At 41.7% G+C, this 20,901-nt stretch overlaps 2 protein-coding genes across 5 annotated transcripts in view; one reads left to right on the forward strand and one right to left on the reverse strand.

Annotated features, from left to right (window-relative positions):
- Positions 1-20,901, reverse strand: part of LOC145940633 (uncharacterized) — a 211,464-nt gene that overhangs the window by 166,076 nt on the left and 24,487 nt on the right. For 2 of the 3 annotated variants that reach the window (XM_083045992.1, XM_083045993.1), the window contains exon 4: positions 6,584-6,655. The exons of the other annotated variant lie outside the window; for it this stretch is intronic. In XM_083045992.1, coding sequence (XP_082902118.1) covers positions 6,584-6,655 — 72 coding nt within the window. The remainder of the gene's footprint in view (positions 1-6,583; positions 6,656-20,901) is intronic. 3 annotated transcript variants of the gene reach the window in all.
- LOC145940632 (LIM domain only protein 3) overlaps positions 1-20,901 on the forward strand; it is a 79,039-nt gene that overhangs the window by 52,930 nt on the left and 5,208 nt on the right. The window contains exons 5-6 of one of the 2 annotated variants that reach the window (XM_083045991.1): positions 14,645-14,804; positions 14,903-15,395. In XM_083045991.1, coding sequence (XP_082902117.1) covers positions 14,645-14,804; positions 14,903-15,034 — 292 coding nt within the window. In that variant the 3' untranslated portion in view covers positions 15,035-15,395. Of the gene's footprint in view, positions 1-14,644; positions 14,805-14,902; positions 15,396-20,901 lie in introns of those variants that run through there. The other variant, XM_083045990.1, reaches the window with a different exon arrangement.

Raw genomic sequence — 20,901 nt, forward strand, 5'->3', positions numbered from 1 at the left:
TTGCTAGAAAATAGACGCGCCTAAGCCCTATATGGCTTAAACGTGGCTTTAAACTCGTCGTATACGCGGACGATCCGCGTCACTCTTATATACGCATAACGTGCGATATATGCGGAGCACAGCTGACTCGTTCGTCGTGTAAAGTTAAGGCGTACACGGCGGGCAATTTGTTACAGTCAAACTGATCGAAACGCGAATTTCGAAATTCTGACAAAGCGAAAATAATAATCTTTCCCGCGAGATTATTTAAACGAAACATAGGTATATATGTACGATACGCTTTTGCCTTCTACTCTTGTGAAATATAATTCTACTTTTAGTTTCTGCCAAGAGCATTTTCCCTCGCACTTTTATTCGCATGACCCATTAGCCAACGGATTCCATAATTAACGCGAAAACAGCATCGTCAGTGCGCGCGCGAAATGCTCGCGACAGAGTAATTAGCGAGACACGGGATTCCGTTAAACGCGTAGAATTAATCGCGCAAATACGAGATTAGCCAATGTGGGACGCGCTCGTGTGTATGTGTGAATAATACGCGAATGTACACAGTCGACCCTATATATTTCTCTCTCTTTCTCTCCCCCTTTCTCTCTCTCCCGTTCTAGCTCTCTTCCTTTTCCATATCTCCCTCTTTATATTTCGCGCTCTCTATAAAATATATATATATATATGCCCGAATTGTATATTACACCGCCGATAAAACGATACCTAAATTGCCGCACCGGAGCAAATATCGTTATAGAATGCGATGCGCCGCGGGCTGGTCATCCGTGTCTAGATTTACTATAATTATGCTTGAAATGCGATCGTAAACACTCCAATACGACCGGTTTAATTGTGCGTGCAAACGCGATTAATAAAAAGCCAATCATTATTACGCAAAAACCAACGTAACAAACGGTCGTAACAAACGGTTGCATTTCGAGTGCGCGCATGTATAGCGTTAAAAAAATGCGAAACATCCAACGGATAAATTTTACAAATAGTTATCAATCCGTAAAAAAAAAATTATAAAAGTATAGCTACTTTTCCCGCGATGGTCCCTGCGTGCTGGCGTGCGAGATTCACGTTTACGTTTCGCGAAAATAAAATGCAAATCACCGAAACGGACCGACAGAGACGGACGCTTATTTATTAACCCGAGTCATGCAGGGTCGAAAAAAAAATTGTCCCTTCGAAGAATCGAGGGTGGGTTTTCGGGGAGGTTACACGACGCGATGTAATCGCGTGTCCGCGCTCGCGATCGTCCCGCATTCGATAATCCGCGACGTGTTTGTGCACGCGTCGTGCCGTGAAAACAATACATACATGTAGGTGTATATATATTTTTCATTCCGCGCGCATGGCCCGGCATAAAGCGAGCCAATTACGAAAAACGCGCGCAAACGCGATCGCGAGGATAGTTCTTCTACCGTTCCATCGTCATCATCACGCGACGGGACTAATTTCTCACGAGAAATTGCGCGATTTGCACGCTCGTGTGCTGGCGCGATGTAAAGTAAACGAATACGCCGATCCCCGGAAAATCGATTGTAATGAGCGTCATAAATTGATCCGCGCCCGCTTCCCCTCTTTATGCCAATTCGGTGAGTGAGAAACGCGCAACCCTGGCTGCGGAACCCTCCTAATAACAGTAAACGTAGTTGCGTTAGGTATTAATTTAAGTTTGTTGTCTCTTTCGATGAATATGACACGTTCTCATCGTGCGGAAATAGAGAGAGATTTAAATATATCTACAACTACTAATTTGAGATATATCTGTGTGTCGTTAATTTCTGTATCAAAATTTCTTATTCCGCAGTCGTATCTGACACACGGTAATAAACGACACGATATTAAACGCGTCGGCGATATCGCGGTCGGTTTTAATGCACAAAACTGCATAACGCAGTCGGAGCTCTCTTGCGATAATAGCGTTCGGTGCGTTTCGCAAAACGGAACACGGGCCAATAAATAATAAGGGGAGGTAACAAGAGATCGGTCGTGCGCGCGTGACCGTCGATAAAATAATAATTACCGTCGACAATGCGCCCGAACAAATTGCCCGTTAATTTTTGCCCGATAAACATTCGTAAACCCCGTAGAGGCGAAAACCGTATGCACGCGACGCGTAAATAATAGCCAAAATGCGATCACCAAAATCGCGCTTCTCTCCCTCCCCCCGCGGCCCTTCTCTCGCGGAAGGGCGCGGTTTGCACTCGCTCGCACCTGTGTGTGTGTATGTTTGTACATGCGTAATTTTCGGCGTGTTTAATATGGACGCGAGAGAGGAAGGGAGGGAGGGCAGTTAGCCTCGGCATAAATATCAACGCATAATAATTTTGGATGGTTATTAGCGATAATAAAATCCCAATTTATCGAACGGCGGCCGCCTCCACCTCTCTTCGTGTGCTCAACATTCGCGATTTATAATCTGCCCACCCAGTGCTTCGTCACGATCGCGCACGCTGCACCGAAACAATGCGTCCATGTTTATCGACAATGGGAAGAATTTATCTCTGCCGCGATCAGGCGCGTAACGCCTGATTTTCTCACGCTCTTAGTCGAATCTCCCATTTTTTTTGGTACCCTTTTTCATCCGAAATATGTCGACACGCAAAATCATCGAAACAATGCTTCGTTTTACTTCGTCGCGATTACGAGTGCATTTTCGTGACGTCGACGTTTAATTAAAAGGATCCTTCACGATCGAACGAGCGTCTCTCGCAAACTGATGTTCGCGAGATCTGCTTCTGGCAGATCATAGTCGAACCAAGGCGCGTCGCCCTCTACCCCTCCGACGCATTTGGTTTCTGAGTTACGCAAAGTCTGCCGTAGACACCCTGTATCTACTGGCATGCAACGGGAGAGTAAACGCGACGCGTTAACTCATAATATCACTTGTCACGTTCAACAGCACTTCGCTAGACAGCGCATAGTTGCCGCGAGTTAATACGACGAGATTACGCGATATATTACGTAAACTATCCCTTCCTCGTCGACGCTTCTTGCGAGAATCGAGCCTAATCGTCTGATGTAACTTGTCGATCTCGAAGTTAATTGTTATGCGACTTCTTATTTCTCCTCAACTTGTATAATTATAGAAATTGGATCAACGCAACAAAGGCTAAAAGTCGTCGTAAACAGCAGCTTTGTAATAAGCTTACGTCGTAAGCGCATTGCTCGAGTACCTACGATAGATCGTATCGCAACTATATAGCTAACACGTCTATAATCGATTCCATCGGACACAGCCGAGAGGAACTTTCGAAGAACGGAACTTTCGTGGTCGTTCTCTCTCTCTCTCTCCCTCTCAAGTATCTTTCGGGAGACCGTAAGCTTTGTAGATTCTAGCACCCGTCCAGTGCATCAATTTCAACTTTGTCCGCCATCTCCGAGAGAGACTCGCGCCCTATCCCTCCTGCATTCTTAGTCGACGCATTTTCTTCCACTTAACTTTTCCGGCGATAAAGACGCGGCCCATCGTCGTCGTTCACAAATCCCCTATCCTCTCCCTTTCTTCGGCGGACCGTCGGGACGCATGCAAAGTAAAGTTGTTCTTTAGTTCGTTAGATCGAGCCAAACGGTGGAGACAAGGGGACGCCTTCCGCCTTTACTTACGGGACTCGAAGGTGAAAAGATAACCTACGAACATTATTCACCCGCGAAGGACGACCAAGTGGCGCGGGCTACGACCGGATGTGCCGTCTGAGAGGCGGAGAAAAGAGGGAACGAGATCGTTCGTTCACCATCTTACGCGTTCTCGCAGTTTTTATCGCGAGCGCCCTCGACGTTTCACGTACCTTTTTTTTATACCGTTTTGATACAACTTCGAAGCTTCAAAATTTATCGGCGCGACGCGAGAAGAGAAAGGAGAGAATTCAGCGTCGTCTTTTCATAATTTATACATCTTCGCGTAATTTTTTTTTTTCTTTTCGACGTCTTATCGCGCGGTGGCAATTTGTACTTTAAACGACGTATCAGAGTATCCGATCGAATTTTAAAGATGCGTCTCGAGAATTTATCCCGTCGAATTTCGCACGTTTCTCGATTCCTGCATTTTTGCCCGACTCAAGCATCCGTCGTCGTTACGATCTCGTTAAGGAGTGAGTTTTGCACAGCTCATCGCGAGGGCAAAAGAGGATGCCCAAGGGCCAGTCTCTCGATGGCCTTCCCTTACGAGGGTGGAGGATGGATTCGAACTCCCAAGGGTGAAATGGCTCATTCCGACGCACTTATCCAACGCAGGCCGTAGATAACCATAGATTAATGGAGCCTGGAGACTCGCCGAACGATAGACGGAGATGCGAGATAGAAGGGAGTGAGATAAACGAACGTGAGGGAATGAGAGAACGCGCGATGAAGCGAGAGAGGGTTTATTTCGAAGAAACGGCGACGGAGTCGGAAATGAAAGAGAAGGTAGATCCATAAGAGGGGGCGTTATACCTTGCTAGGCGACCCCGCTGATTTATTGTTTATTGAGAAATATGGCCGTTACTTTGCTCCCGAGGATTAACCTCCTTCTTTCTCTCATTCTTAATGTTCGATGGATTCGAACTTAAGGTCGTAAAGAAAGTTATCCGCTTCAAACTCTTCGACATCTATTTCGATCATCTTCGAAATAAATGTAACAAAAATTACAGCGAAAAATATTCGAAAAATAAATAAAATATAAAGATAAAAATATACAAAATATAATCCGTCAGAAAACCATCGTGAAAATTATACTTAAAAAAATCTTTACTAGTATAATAAAAGAACTTTGTATCGGAAAGAACGATGTGACGCGATTCAAGACGGGATCTTGAGAGCAACGCGCAGCCAAGTTGATGGACTTTACTTAATGTAAAGCCAACCCATGAAAAGGATTAGGCTGACTAACAATAAGCTTGGTAGCAGGACTATCTTTCGCCCTCTTGCTTGCTTACTCCGTCATGCTTGTGTGTACTCTATCTATCTTCTCTCTCTCTCTCTCTCCGGTACTTCTATTCCACACAAATATACCCGCGATATTCAAGTTATCAAGTGCGTCCGGTCAGAAGGAGACATCGTCGGAAGTCAAACAGGCTGCCCCATAGAAGATAAGGCTGTCAGGCCGAGGCTAAAGGATAAGGAAGCTATCAGCTTGTTTAGGCTGAAATTTCAGACGAGGTAAAACTTAGGCGACAAGTTACGCGACGTCATAAACCGTCAACATTTACTTCTAAACAAATCAAGCGAACTTAACGATACGTGAGTGTTTCGATTTGATGCAGCCTCCCTCGTTTATCCTCGCGTCGAAAAGCGCAGTTTCGCAAATGCCAACGGAATTCGAAGTTTTCAACGCAAGATTCTGCAACCTAACTCTCGACAAGATCGGATAATTAGACTGCGGTTCGTGCAACTTTGAATTATGTGTGTTCACGGCCTTATACCGGAAGACCGAGAACCCTTGGGGGACCAATTTGTTGATTAAGCCTGCCACATATTCAGCTTCTTGTCCTCTATAGATTCTAAGAAAGCATTTTCTGAATAACATCTTAACTTTATGCAAGATATAATCAAACATAAGAACTCGAGCAGAAAATTTAATTCTGATTGTGAGTGTATAAGAATGTTCTTGTAAATACATATTCAGAAGTTTCGAATATATTTGTTTATATTAAAACTTTACTAAAAATTATTTTTTTTTTTCTATTTTGAGCTTCTGTTTTATTGTTTAATTGTATTCTATATATATCTTATTTTTTTAAATAAATCTTGTAAAGATTGGATCAGAGAGAATTATACTAGAAATTATACAGAGACTTGGAGATCCCCCCAGCCAAGATTGAGACAGTCGAATATTTCTCGCGGGGTTACGCAACCTGTTTTGATATTTTCCGGTCGAATTACAGGGACGTCAACACCACCGCCAGTATCCCTGTCATCCACAGCGCTCAGCTATGGATCGAGGGCAGCGAGCCTCGCTTTTGAGCGTAAAATTGAATCAACGCTTTTTAAACGTCCCGTACACTTCGCTGTATACATTTCGCTCAGTATTGTTCCCTTGCGTTTGATGCGGAACGAAGATCGTTGACAACACCATACCAAATTGTTGCAAAATTCATGGCACGTTCGGCCATCATCCAACTATCGGACGTGATTCAACGAAATAAAGATAGTGTGTTGTGGCAGTAATCGGCTTAATTATGATAGAGAGTAATTAACATCGCGAAATATTTTTTAAGAAACGTCGCACAAATTTAGATGTTTAAATTTTTTAAAAATTAGCGAGATATTAGATCGTAATTTAATCTAATAATTTTCGAGTGTGTATGTATTCCTGCAGACCTCGACCGTAGATCAAGTTCTCTCTCTCGAGTGCACGCCGACGATAATCCGGGCGAATCCGCTCGGAGTGAAATCACGGGGCCCGGTAAACTTGCCCGAACGAAACCTTGACAATGCCCGCCGGTCACGACTACATGGACGCGCGCGATGTTAACTTTGCCTCCCGATCCGACTACGCGCACCCCGCCAAGGCCTCGCTCCGACTAAAGTTCGGCTATGTTACTCCAGAAGCTACGTAACGTTAGGAGAACTTAAGTACTACCCGTAAGTCATATTTAATCCGACTCACCGTGCTCGGCGTGTTGCTGCTGCTACACACAGACCTTCTCCGGGCTCGACCCATTGTACCTGCCACGAACACCTGCGAGAATATAGATATAACACAGAGTTAGAGCGAGTTCACAGACAGTTAAATCGAGGATATAATAATGATAGAATTTGTATCTATCAAGTAATGTTAACATATATCTGGGAATTCAAGGGATTGAATTTGTAATAAACTTAATATTTATATCTAGCGAAATTTATATTCGATCTGTGCGTATGTAATGTATAGATAAATTAATTTTCAGCTATAATTTTCCTATATAAAATTCATAGTAAAGCTTCGTATTCCGCTAACATTCGGAGGAAGTTAACCACCTGCAATTTCATTTCTCCAGCCAATTTTCCCGACCCTTGTTCAATTCGACCCTGATACATACGCCCACGCAAATATCCGACAAAACGTCGCCATTGCTGCTCGTTACTCGTCAGATCTCGATCTCGCTTCGAACTGCGACGTCAATTTGTTTGAAGGAGACGAGAGCCCGCCGGGGCTTTCTCGCGACTCGTGACGTCGCCGGCGATCCTGGCGAACCGATAAGTACTCGCTCCGGGCGACCGTAGATTTATTGCCGGGCTTGCCGGTCTTCTTCTCGCTATGAGCTATCCCCTTAGACACCCCTTAACCACCCCCGACCGTCAACCTCGTCTCTCAACTTTCGCCCTCGTCCCCGTCTTGTTATGCCACGCAGAGCGATTCGCGGAGCGTCTCCCCGACCGACTCGACTTCCGTTTTATTGGCGGAAATAATCTTTGATGTGATTCCGCGCGCCGCGTCTTGAAAGTTTTTTTCTGTCGTTACGGGGGGGGGGGGGGGGGACGATGGGGGTGATCGATTCTCAGCAAGAAGAAGACGTCGTTCAGCATACGCGAGATAGAGCCACATAACGCTTAATCGCTCGATGTTCTTATCGTCCTGCCATCGTATCAATGGGCGCGAGCTCGATGGCATCATAAATGAACAGTCGTTCGAACGAGAAGCACGGCTGTACGTATCACCAAGTTTCTGAAAGTGATGTAACTTAATCTCCCACGCAAACTGGCGTCGACGATAAATGCGAGGTAGCTTTAAAAGTTTTCACGATTATTTCGATAGCATACTAATATATCGGATAAATAAATTGTATAAATATATATAATAGAAATGCGTACGCATTCTTATTATTTTTTTTTCGAAGAAATTTATTCTATATAATTTTGACTCATTTCTTAACACGATTATTGCAAAATAGAAAAATAGGCGTCAGGATCGAAAAATGCACGTGGCGCATATATTTTTGCTTAATGTCCGAGATTTACGACAACACCGTTATCAGAGTCCTGCTGTGTTTTTTTAATCAACTAATATTGCGGAACATGTCGAGCGTTATTCTCGACCGCGCGAGAGGTACAGAATGGCAACGATTCAACACTCTCTCCTCGGCTCAACCCTTTCGCCGTAAGTAACAAAGGAACAACGCCGAGTCCCATCGCGGTATCTGCGACCCATCGCTGTCTTAATTTCCTTCGTAATCTACGATATTAATATGGCTTAGGGTTGGCCGACGTGCGTAATTTCGCGCCGCGCAGAAATTAATAGAAAGACGAATGTTCCCTCCGCGTGCTTTACGGCTGAACGCTCGACCGGAATGGTTAATAACGACGATTTCCGCGCCCGCTTTGCGAAAACGTGTCCTGCGACCAGCGCAGAAGTTGAATGCCGTCTTCGAGACAAAGTGTTTCGGCTCTTAGATACGATATCGTTCTACGTTGCATTGTATATTGTATATTGTAGTATAGACACAATGGTATAATTGATTATGGTACTCGTGATTGAAATAATTATTTATTAGATAATTATCGCTAAAATTAGTCATTAATCATTTGTAATCTTTAATCATTAAGTAGACAATTATGGGATGAAAAATTTTTGGAAGGCTAATCTTTAAATATAACCAACTATATGAATATGAAATTACATAATAATAATATAAGTTATATAAAATGTTTAAAATAATAGTTGCATTATTAAGAAAGCAGATTTAATTTTTAACATTTAGATTATTTGAAGTTTTTCATTCGTAATTAATTGATAAATACGTATATCAGGGATATACGTATGATACAATGAACATATGGATGATCTATGAATGGAATCTCAGCTTTTATCTTCTTTTATTTTCTTTCCGTCCCATTTACTTATGGGTGAAATATTTTTGTATTTTTTCGCGAAGAAAAATTAAATAAGAACACGCTTGTCATATACACATACACAATCATACATAAAAGTTTATCGATGTCTTTTTCTCTAAGCTCTTTAATTTTAATTTAAAAATTGAAAATAAGATCTTTTCATTTTACAACTTAATATATATTACAGAATTAGCCGATATGCATATAATCAAGGTAATGAGTATTCAGTTTGTTTACTAAGTAATCAAATAATTAGTAAATATGGTTATTTAATAATCAGTAATATACCATAATTAATAAGTAATGGAAATAATCAAAACTATTAATTAATCATCGGTCTTGATTAAATTATTAAACGATAAATATCTTGATTAAATTATTAAACGATAATATCTTGCAATTAATTCGAAAAAAATTAAGAACGTTTAGAAAGATATATTATATAAATTTTATGAATGAATTTTCTCGTCCGAATTTTCTGAGACTCCCTCTCGATTTCGGCAAGAATCTAAATAAATGGAGTTGTGACACTTTTGGCGTTTTTATATTTATTCGTCAATCTTGTTAAATTTGCTTTATGGCATCGAGAGGCGCGAATCAATGCGGAACTTTGCCTTGTTTGAAAGTGACATACGCAAGATGACACGCTCCCCGGCATACATCTCGTTCATACGTCGCCTCGCTCGCGATAGCGACGCGGAAGTTCTCCAGCATCCCGTCCATCGTTCGCGCATGCGATCGCGAATCGCACGTCGGACAATGAGACGTGATTCGAGACGGCGGCGTCCCGCAGCTGCTATGTGTTATCGAGTGGCATTCCGACACGCTTCTGGAGTGACATTTAGATAGCGACGTCAACTGTCTGCGGAGCAAATCCGTCGTGGAAGCGCGAAGGCTCTCCTCCTCGGTACCTTCCCCGGAAGCCTGACGGCGAGAGCCCTCGCCACCGAAGCGAGCGAATTCACTGCTGATCGAATTAGCGCGCCACGGCTCCCCGATACCCTGACAGTCTGAATTAATTAACAGGAGAACGCGCTAGGTAAGCAGCCATTATCGCAACAAAGTGCGCGTCGCGCGACAGAACGAGCGAGATGTGACTATTCAATGGTGCAATGCCATAAGCGCCAATCGATAGACGCATCAACATTTAAATCATTCTGTGATTTATCGAGAAAATAAAATTCAACTATTTTTTTACCAACAAATCTACGATTTGTATAGCGCGTACATGATAAATCTATATTTTAATTTAATAATATATAAAAGAGATCTAGCAAAAACCGATAACTTTTTATATTTGCATCCAAAAAAGCGATCATCATCAGTTTGCCACGAAATGTATTTTTTCACTCATCAGCCTCGACTCATCGAGATGAATAAAGAAATATTCGCTATTCTATTGTAAGACAAACGCAATAGAATTAGGCGCGCGCGGGGCGAGAGTTTTGCGTCTCTCGGCGCGACGCGATGTCTTGACTCTCCATTAACTTCACACTTAGCGGCACCTTAGAAAGCCCGCTGCCGTCGGAAGATCTGATTAGGGGTTCGAGTCTCTGCTAAACGCGTTAGTCTCGGCTGCGGGGGTGTCGCGCGAGAGGACGGGGGCGGCAGGGCGGCGCCATCAGGTGTTAGAGCGCCGGGAGTAGGCAGGAAGAGGCGAAAGGGACGTTCGGTGGTATCTGTCTCTTCATAGTTTGATGCAAATTGAGCACGAGCACCACCAACTACCGGCAGTATAGACGTTTTCCCGGTTCTCTCTCCCTCTCTTATATATCTACATACAAACGCGCGTATACACACTTGTATACATCTATATCTGCCTCGATCTAGACCTCGCGATCTCCTCCCTTTCTCTCGCCTCCCTTCTCTCTCTTTCTCTATCTTTCTCTTTGTCCTCGGAGAAGACTCCACGATCGAATACGAAATTCATTCCGCGCGACCCTCTTCGGCTTCAAGCAAACCTCCACCTTTCCCACCAGATCTTGACTACCGCCAAAGTGTTGCTGTTTGGGGCTTCCCGTCCCACATTGCGGAGCTCGCACTGTTTGCCGACGAATCTCGGAGGCTTTCTCTCGACTTAGCAGCGATAGAAATGCGTCGCGAAGAACATTTAACGGTTAGCCGATGATTTTTTCCATTTCCGAAATGTGCTATGATTTTATTCAGAAATAGCGATGCAAAGGAGCTTCTATAAATTTTGCAAATGGAAATTATATAATAAAATTAATAATTCTTAACTCTGATATAAATTCACACGTCATTATTTATCTGTTTCGTTATAAATATAATTATTCAATAATGTTATTTTTTATATTTTTTTATTTAAATATAATAATTACTGTAAACCGTATCAATTTTCCTGTACCTATCTGTACTAATCTGCTATGATTGAATTAAAGCCTCACAAATATCTTTGATTTTCGGCGCGAGTCAAAGTACGAAGACGAGACTAAGCTTCAAAAATAACTGGCGATACTAATGTCTGGAACGTTTAGCATTACAGATTACAGAAATAGCGTTTATCGGCAAATATAGCGCGTATCTAGACGTGAAATCACGATACCATTATAAAGGATCGTTCTTTCCTGTCGCTCTGTCTCCTCCTTCTCTTTCTCCTCTCGCACCTCTACGCTCTGTAATGTTCCTTTTTATGGTGCATGATTCGAAGCTGCCCCCGGGATCGATTTTGCTTCGTAGCACGGCACTTATCGTACTCCGTTACGAGGGCGCGTTGCTTTTTATGGTGGTTCATGCTAGATGTTCCGATCGGCACATGTCTGCCTCTCTTTCTCACTCTTTTTTTTGCCCCTTTTTATCTTCTATTCCTCTTATTCCCTCTTATAGAAATGAGATATCTGCGCGCGATACCAAAAATCACACTTGTCCAAATAGACTATCTTACAAATAGATTGACTAATGTAAATTATTCATCGATGAAGTACGAGAAAAGTACGATGAGGGATACTAAATTAAAACGTCGCGCGTTGAGAATGCATTATGCTCTTTTCACGATGCATGAAAATTTTATCATTCACTGTAAAGTTAACTCAATCATTGATTTGATAAGTGAAATCGATTGTAGATGCTAAACCTGTTCGTACGAAAATGCTAATATATCTCGAATTCCCGACGTGTCCTGATTTCACTGATAACAGTGAGCAAAGTATATTTATACATCACGATACTCTCGGCTATATATCGATCGAGACATCGCGGCTTCATATATGCTGATCGGAGAGATATTTTAAGTTCAATTATATCGTCACCAATCACACAGGCTGAATATATAATCATCGTTCGCTATTTCGGATCTCTAATGCCTCTACAATGCCTCGGATTTCTGAATCGACAAAAATCTTTAATGGCGATGAAAAGTCTTGCGATCACCAGCTTCGAACATTAATGAAAAGCCGTAAACTTCTATTTACATAGCAGAATTTATAATCGAAAATCTCATTGAAGTTAAACTATTTTTTATTCATCATAAATCGAACATCATAAATGTCTTTTCATTGCTGTAATAAATATGCACTTTTTGAAAAAAAAATATCAAAACGTTTATGAATCAACTATTTCACTAAAATTAAATCGAAAAGGTAAATGTCAAACACACAGAATATATCACTCTTTGTTTTTGCATTTATATATATATATTCGATACGAAAAAAAATATCTCATCTCAAAGAAGAGAATTTCATTTACTTCGCACACTGATTTCGCCGACGAGCAAATTACTCGGCAACATCCTGAGAATACATCTAGTAAAATAAAATGCAGATTTTGCCAGATATGAGCGCCGTACGTCGTAGAATCTCATTGCGATTTCATGGTCCTCTCGGAAGGAGACGACGCGACGTCTCGGCCGACCGGCTCGTTTCGAATGCTACAAATGTACCGCGCGCGAACGCGTTCGCATTCAGGTGGCTCGAGTAGGTGGTGAAAAAAATCACGTCTGCATTTACATAAGCGCCGGTATAAACCACTCGACAGAGAAATCCCGACATAAAACCCAAACAGGATACCAGCGCGGGACAGCACATCCGTTGAATACGCAATGGCCGTATGTAGCCGGTGTACGTACACACACCCCGCCTGTCCCGCCCTTACCGAAAAATGCTTTTATTATTCACCGGTGAATTACGAACGCGACACTGTATACGTTTTATCCCGCCGTTTATGCTGACGTGGAGTTTACACGGTTCATTGACGGCGACGTCTTCGAGAAAAAGAGAGAGAACCGCCCATTTTATCAGTATTGAAGCGCATTCTTTTCTTTTGTGTGATATTACATCGGTTTTATTGTCATAAAATTTTCTCAAGTAGTAAAATTTTCTCACTTAACCATTACGATTATATCATGCATAAAAGACCTTTTATACATTACATTTATTTATGTATATTAGCTCAGGCGATGACGTTGACTTTTCAGATATTGACTTTATAAATATAACATAAGTAAGATAAATATATAAAATATATTTAACACGTTTCTTTTATCAGATCGCTAAAAATAGAGGAATAATATAAAATTAAAAATAATGCGCAATATGAATCGCACTAAGAAATAAAAAAAACAGAGGCTCGATTCTGTCTCAATAATTTACAATGATATCCGAGGAATCTGACGTGTCCCATAAACGACTTAAAATTTTTGCGAGCCCTTCTGTAAGACAAATCGCGCGAACACGCCCGTCATATCGCGATCGATATAACGCGCTATGCGGTATAACGTCCAGAGAGTGATGTTCCCAGTGCCTGACAAGAATTTTCAAGTCCCGTGGATCATGGGAAAACGATTTTCGTGTCCCTCGTGGATCTTCGATCCATCGCGAGTAGTCTGAAACAGGTCGACTGCCCTTACGAGGCGAGGCCGCTTTCATGGCTCTTTAGCATTTCCGAGCGTAACGTCCTTTATGCGGACGCTTTCCCTGGAAAAGGGCGCAGGAGAGAAAAAATTGACTTTTAAACCGGCAATAAAAACGAAAAATGTGAAATCTTTGATTTTAAAGGCCCCCCTTCGCGAGAGCGACAGTTGGTCGATGCGTATAAACCTCGCAGCAGCAATCTTATTTCTTCCGATATCGCAAGCCGAGCACGTTCGGTACCTCGTCGCCATCCCGAAATCCGCGTGCAGCGGTATGTATATCGTGTCGGATTACTCCAAAATCCCGGACTTTTATACGCTGAATTTTAAAATACACTTCGGTCTCTGTCTCTGATTTTTCATTCGTCCGGAAATGGACAGGAAATGGACGTCAAAATTTACTAACATCTGTCTGATACACATATAAATAGACGGTATTTTTTTTTAAGATCTATTATTAATAAATTAAGAGATAAAATTCAGAAGAGAGTCGTCAAATCATGTGTCGACTACGCTTATAGAAAACGAGAAGAAAGATAAGAGGGAGAAAATTGCAGAAACTTCCAATTTACGGTAATCCGAGTACGTTTGCGAATCGACTGAAAATTTACATTTAAGAGTCTTGGAAGACGCTAGAAGAAGCGGAAAAGGGGCGGCGTTTCGCCGCTTGTTTTTATTTTCTAGCAATTTCCTCGGCGGAGCAGAACGGAAAGTGACCTTAAAGGGAATTAGCAGGTTTTACCGTCTCTACCTATCTCGCGCAACTCTTAAACGGAATTTCTTCCCGTCCCTCTGCCACTTTTAAACACTACGAATGCGAATCAACGTGATAACGATTGTCATCGTTTAGACTAGCAATTTTATTAAAAACTTTACTTACGTAGCTTTTGGAAAATATTATTATAATTTTGCAAAAATTATATATATATTTTTTTTAACTTTAATAATGCAGCACGATCGTAACGAAATAAAATAAATTTCTGATTGCAGATTTTGCGTCGGGGACAGATTTTATCTCTGTGATAACAAGATTCTCTGCGAATACGATTACGAGGAGAGGCTGGTTTTCGCCAATATGGCTCTGCATCCTCCGCCTACCGCGACCTTGGCGCACATCAAGAGACAAGTGACCCATCTTCAGCCACCTCAGGTAAAAAGAATCTACAGCTGTCTCTATTGTCAAGGAAGCTTGCGCGCGATAACTTGTATTAGGTTCACATAGTTTAAAATACATCTATCGATCAATAGATATTTTCGTTATACGAGATACCTGTACGAGATAAAGTACAGCAGAGCGTACACCTAGTGGAATCTCTGGACCCTGGCCATCGGATTTCAAACTCGCAAGGTTTCAAACTGCTCAAGGCGCAACCCCCTTAAGGCGGGTTAAAGTGGCAGGTCGCTCGTCCTGACCCTCTCGACAACAAAGGACTCCCCCGAGGCTTCAGCTATGCTTTACCATCCTGCCATCGTCTTACGAGTTAGGATATCGCGTGTCCTTATTAATTAAGCTCGCCCGTTAAGCAAGCCTCGTCGCATGCCTTAACGATTTGCCCGTTCTTCGTCGAAGATGGAACGTGCGAAAGAATTTACTCTTCGCGAAGGCTTCCAAGAGCTATTCCGTAAAAATACGAAGAAAAATCATTGCACATATTTTGTAATCTTTGATCAATCGCGATATATATCGCGAATAAGAAAATATTTTAAAAACTTTTAACGCACGCGCAAAAAAATTGGAAAACAAATTGTAACAAAAAATAAAAGAAAAAAAAAACATTGCAAAATTTAATTTAAATTTAAATTTAATTCTTATCTTTTCAAAATTGTAAGAAAGATTTCATGTAACGTTGAACGAAATAATTGAAGTAAAAATAGATCGTAAAAGCGTGATAATAAGGGACAAATGGCAAGCAACGAAGAGATTTTCACAGAACAGAAACGTCCAGAATTATGAACTCATCGGGCGTTAAGCTTGTTAGGATTAAGTCTTCTTGATTATCCTAAGGCAACAGCCTTGCTTCGAAACAATATCTTAAGCTCCTGCCGCACGAAGGACCACGTCCTACTCGACCCTAGAAAGCCTATCCATTTAATCCGGGTGCCGTCTTGCAAGGATCCCGCCGTCTTCCTTGTATAACGACGTCACGTATTCTAATTCGCGATATTTACTTAAAAATAACGATTAGAATAAAATTCAGAACATAAGATAAAAAGTACTGTATCCTCTAATTATTACAATATCAATATTTGCTCTCTTTCTTTCCCTCTCTCTCTCTCTATTGTATTTTATATATATTTCAAATTATAAATAAAAGTCTAAGTATATGCTGTAAAAATTTAAAACGAGTTTCCTTCGAAAAGAGAAAATCGAATAGTTAAACTGGGCCATCGTTACTAAGAATACCGTTCGCCATTATTTTCGTTGTTAAAAGATCGTTAAAAAAAACCGCGATAAAATAGTCATCGCAAAAGTTTAAAAACATTCTCCGAAACGTCTCGGAGAGGCGGTCTCTAAGACCGTAGATGCCTACCACACGCTCGAATTGTACGCATGCACAGAATAACGAGGTCCCCGGCCCGATGATATCATGCTCGGTAACGTGTACTACTTATAATATGCAAATTCGCTCCCCTTAACCGCTCTCGCCGGCGAGCTGCGTGTAATTCAGGGGTTGGTAACCCTTGCGACTCTATTCCTGGGCGCCACGTAAGCGTCGCGCGTTTCCACGATTGTGCGTGCGTGCGTGTGCACGTCGTTTATAATGTTTAAAGAAATATCGGCTCGCGTTTCAGGGACACCCACACGCGCGCATAAATCTCTCTTGGCGAGGCCAAACTCGAGATTTAAAATTCGTAGTCTCTCGACACCGAACACGACATACATCGCTTTAATTAATACGAGATATTTTTTTATTGCCCGACACGAGGGAAATCAAATTTGTTTTTTCGCTGTAAATTTCTGGTATCGTCAACAATCGAGAAAAATTGGCACGTCCGCGGTGTATTCCGCGATATTGCGCGATCCAGCAGCTTTCACACGCAATATCGATTCGCTCGGAGGGTTTACGGGTTATAAATGACCGGTGTGCGAAATAACGGGATGGCAGACTAATGCCAATAATCGGCGTGGCATGCTAATGTCGTCTGCGCATCTATTACGCTAAGCCTGATGGATCCCTCTTGACATCTCGTTCCTGGAGCGTGAATACCTTCGATCGCGGAGAGCACTCAAGATGTCTATCGTTTCTGTTGTAGCTAGCATAAAGGTCATTTGACATTTTGCATTGAAATAAAAGAGATTAACACCGTACATTGCTCACTTTTGCCTCAAGTCGCAAGATATATCTTGTACAAATAAATAATCGAAATATTAAACGACAGCAATAAGCTATAATAAAACCGATGATGATATTTTTTGAATATAAAAAACAATTCCGAAAACGGAAAATGTTAAACTCCCGTTAGATTTAACACTCCGATAAAACGCGATAAAACGACGCGATAAAATGCAAAGACGAAATTGAGAATACTTATAAAGTGTAAGAAAGAAAAAGAGAGAGAGAGCGAAGGAGGGAGAAAGGAGAGAAAAGGCGTTAAGATTCTTAAAAACCGCAAAGAGGGTGCTCGTCCTAGAGGCAGCTGCCACCCTTGTACTCTGCTTAAGCCCGTCGGAGGCGGCGAAGTACCGTCGACGGAAGGTGGAAAAGGGGGCGGTAGTTTTTCTGATTGCCTGAGAACAGACAGCTGTCCCAATCTTTCTCAGCCCTGGAAGGATCCTACCGCGCTTCTTGCGAATAATGCCGGGGAGTGTTGCTTACGAATAACTCGAGTATGCCTGATCCGGGGTAAATCGAGGGCGGGGAGGATGAAGGAATGAAAAGAAGCGACGGGACTGGATCGCCTTTAGCCGTCAACATCGACAATCGAGCTGTCTCGATGAAGACGGATGACGGATCGTTTCCGATATATATCATCGTTGGCCTATTGAAACTTTTATCATATATTATAGAGACTATTTTAAAATTGATTGCTTTTTGCTGTTTTTTTGTCACGCGACGCAGTAAAATAATTGTTTTTATATATCAATAAAAAGTTAATTTCAAACAATATCGAAAAATAATTCCAAAATAAAAAAGTTAAGAAGACACGTCATTAAAATCGATTACATACATATAAAGGATAATGTCGTAGTCCTGTAAATAGTAACTGGCGAAAAGATTCATGAAGCTTTAGCTCCGTTTCTCAAGGAGGAGTTTCGATCAAGTCGCGCAATCTCATCCTCCTTAGAGACAAGTGTAACGCGCTTAAAAATTGGCGAGAACTTTTATTTCGGTCTAATTTTCCCCTCGGGACTTGGAGAAATGATAGGAAAGAAGGGCAGGGGGAATGAAAGGGGAAATGTTAGCGGGGGGATATAGACACGGAGTAAGAATGAGAAAGAGAAAGACACGACGAGAGAGTTTGGAACGATTATCTGAGTTTTAAAACAAACTCTCGAGTGTCTGCGAAGTCCTTCGCGAATCAGAGGGAGGAGGGAGATCGAGGTGCCAGAAGGAGGTTGAAAAGCGCGATGAAGGGAAGAGGGAGTTGCGGAGGTGAGATAATATGCTAATGCCAAGACGGAAGGTACATGGGAATTTAAGAGGATCAATGCACAGTACGAGATTCGTACGGGGAATGAGTAACATTACAACGTCCTCTATATTGCTTCCAGACGATTAGATTCTTGAAAGTTCGTCGAATGCGCGAGTGACTAATTTCGGCGAAATTAAACTTTTTCAGTTTAATGTCACTTTTATTTGAGTGTTCAATATCCATTTGTTCAAGGTTAAAATAAATGCATTACGGACTCGGTATCGAATTTATAAAGATGAATCAAGAAAATTGAAGAGAGATATTCTATATTTATATATAAAATAGAGTTTTTTCATCTTATTTTCTATTTTATTTGCTTATATTTTTCTTAATGTAATATGAATCATACTACATTAATATGAATAAATAAAATAATTATAGTTAATTAAATTATTATAATATGGCGAATTTATTAAAGAATGAATTGTATTAGTGAAAGATTAATAATTGCAAAATATAAGAGGTATTTATACAATTTTCATTGTCGATATTGCGTTAATTATACGCGATTGATTTAAAATAGTTGTTTCGATATGAATGAAAGACTTAGAGATCGATATAACGTATGCAATAGAATATCCGAATAGAATGTGTCAGAATAGGATATGATACCATTAATAATAATTAATGTAGCGCACGGTTAATCCCTCGAAATGTAGCGTTTAGCGAAATGGACGTGCATCATCGTAATGCAGTACTATACAGGGCCACTACACAGAAACGTATTCCCACACTGAACAAAGCCATTAGTCCATCATTAATTCTTCATTGTAGATACTCTATCGTTGTGCATGCGAATACGATCTGTTTAGAATTACATCAGAGAATGTCATAGAAATTACGCTAAACGAGCTCACATATTATTCTCTATCTATATATAATTAAATATAAAATATATTATAAAAAAATATAAAAAGTTATCGCACGAGAGAAGAAAGATTATCGCGCGAAATCTCAAAATGTCGTGGTCAAAATGTTTTCTACGCGTAACAAACGGCCTCTGATCGTCGATCGATCAGCTGATTAGATTGCCCGGTTGGTCAACGTAACACAAGTTGTGTCGTGACAGGAAGAGGAAGAGAGAGAGAAAGAACAAAGGGGAGGAAGAGGACATAAGCACGTACACACGAGTCCTCGCACGCGCGTGTACACGTCGTTCTTGTTAACGAGCGCATTATTAGGTGCACCGTGCTTGGCTGAATTTCACGTAAAGCCTTCGCGCGGCCCCTTATATTGTACAACGCGCGCGTCCCGAGAAAGCTCGCATGGGAAAGCCCGGCTTGCGAGCTTATGCGAGATTATGAGTTTAGTTGGGAAACAACTCGGAGAGAGCTATGTGCTACGTGGCCGAGAGAGAGCTTACTTTTGTAACGATTATTACCAACGACCATGGACCGTCGCAAGGACTCGATCACGCGGTCGAACTTGCGCTTCAACAACGAATTTTAATATAAAACTTTTATATTACTCTACTCTGAGAGACGCGTTCAACGTCGAAAAATAAGAACATGTATAAAGAAAGACGATTTGTCCCTAACCATAAATTTGTAAAAATTGAAATTGATCCAAGAACCTATAAATGTTGTGATTGATTAGTCTTTTCTCGACCTACATTATTTGCTTGTAAAAAAAATGGAGTATTGGTAAATCTCTTTTCTCCCGAGGAAAGAATCAGATCGAAGATGGCCGCTCGCGCCGGGCTAACGACCCAACGGCCAGTAAATTCCGCTTCTAAACGATCCCGAGGGCGATTAACGACGTCTTGCTCTAATTCTCATCTCGTGCCGGAGGTCGGACCACGAGCGTGGGTGGCGCTAATTTTTGCGCGTAAGAAAAGCCGCGCCGCACACGGAGAAACGGGACGCGCGCACCTGGCCGTTTCCCATCCGCGGGAGATCAACGGACAAATGACACGCGATTCTCCCTGGCGAACCCCTCGCGCGTTTGGCGATGCTCCGCATTTACCGTCAGTTACAAACTACCCGACCCCGCTTCACCACCCTCGCGCCGAGTCACGATTAATGTCTTACTCGCGCGAGCGAGATCCTCTCGAGAGGAGGGAAAAACCGGGAGATTTTCCGCGACAGATGAGAAGAGCGAATAAACGCGAAAGAAACTGCTCCCGACTATCATATGCGACACAGAAGCTCGTCTTTTCATTAATAATCTGGCGCGAGATATTAATTATGTCGTTAAAATTATCTTTCAAATTTATTACAAAATTTCTAAAAAAAGGTTATAAAAAAACAATCAAATAAAAAAACATGTTTGACTTTGAAGAAGGATTACCCTAGATGCCTTTATGCCAGATATTCGCATAGCATCCTATCTAACATACCGAATATCGCAAAGCGCGTGCCGTTTGATTACGATGTCGGCAGTAAATCCACAACTCGGTAATTCCTCCTCTGGCAATTGTAGATAAAACTTGAATAAGTCATAGACTTAATTTAACCCATAGTAGCGTTCAACGGCGGTCTGGAGCCTTCCACGGAGATTTCTTAATTACGAGCGGGACTTTCTGAGACAGGAGGATGGGAGCCCAAAGATAGGAAGGGAAGGGAAGACCCGCTATACACGTATACCGAAAGACGAAAACGTAAAATGAGAAA

Source organism: Prenolepis imparis, unplaced genomic scaffold, assembly GCF_030444845.1.
Source record: "Prenolepis imparis isolate NDT839.2.m4 unplaced genomic scaffold, iyPreImpa1.0 SCAF_9, whole genome shotgun sequence".
NCBI classification, from domain to species: domain Eukaryota; kingdom Metazoa; phylum Arthropoda; class Insecta; order Hymenoptera; family Formicidae; genus Prenolepis; species Prenolepis imparis.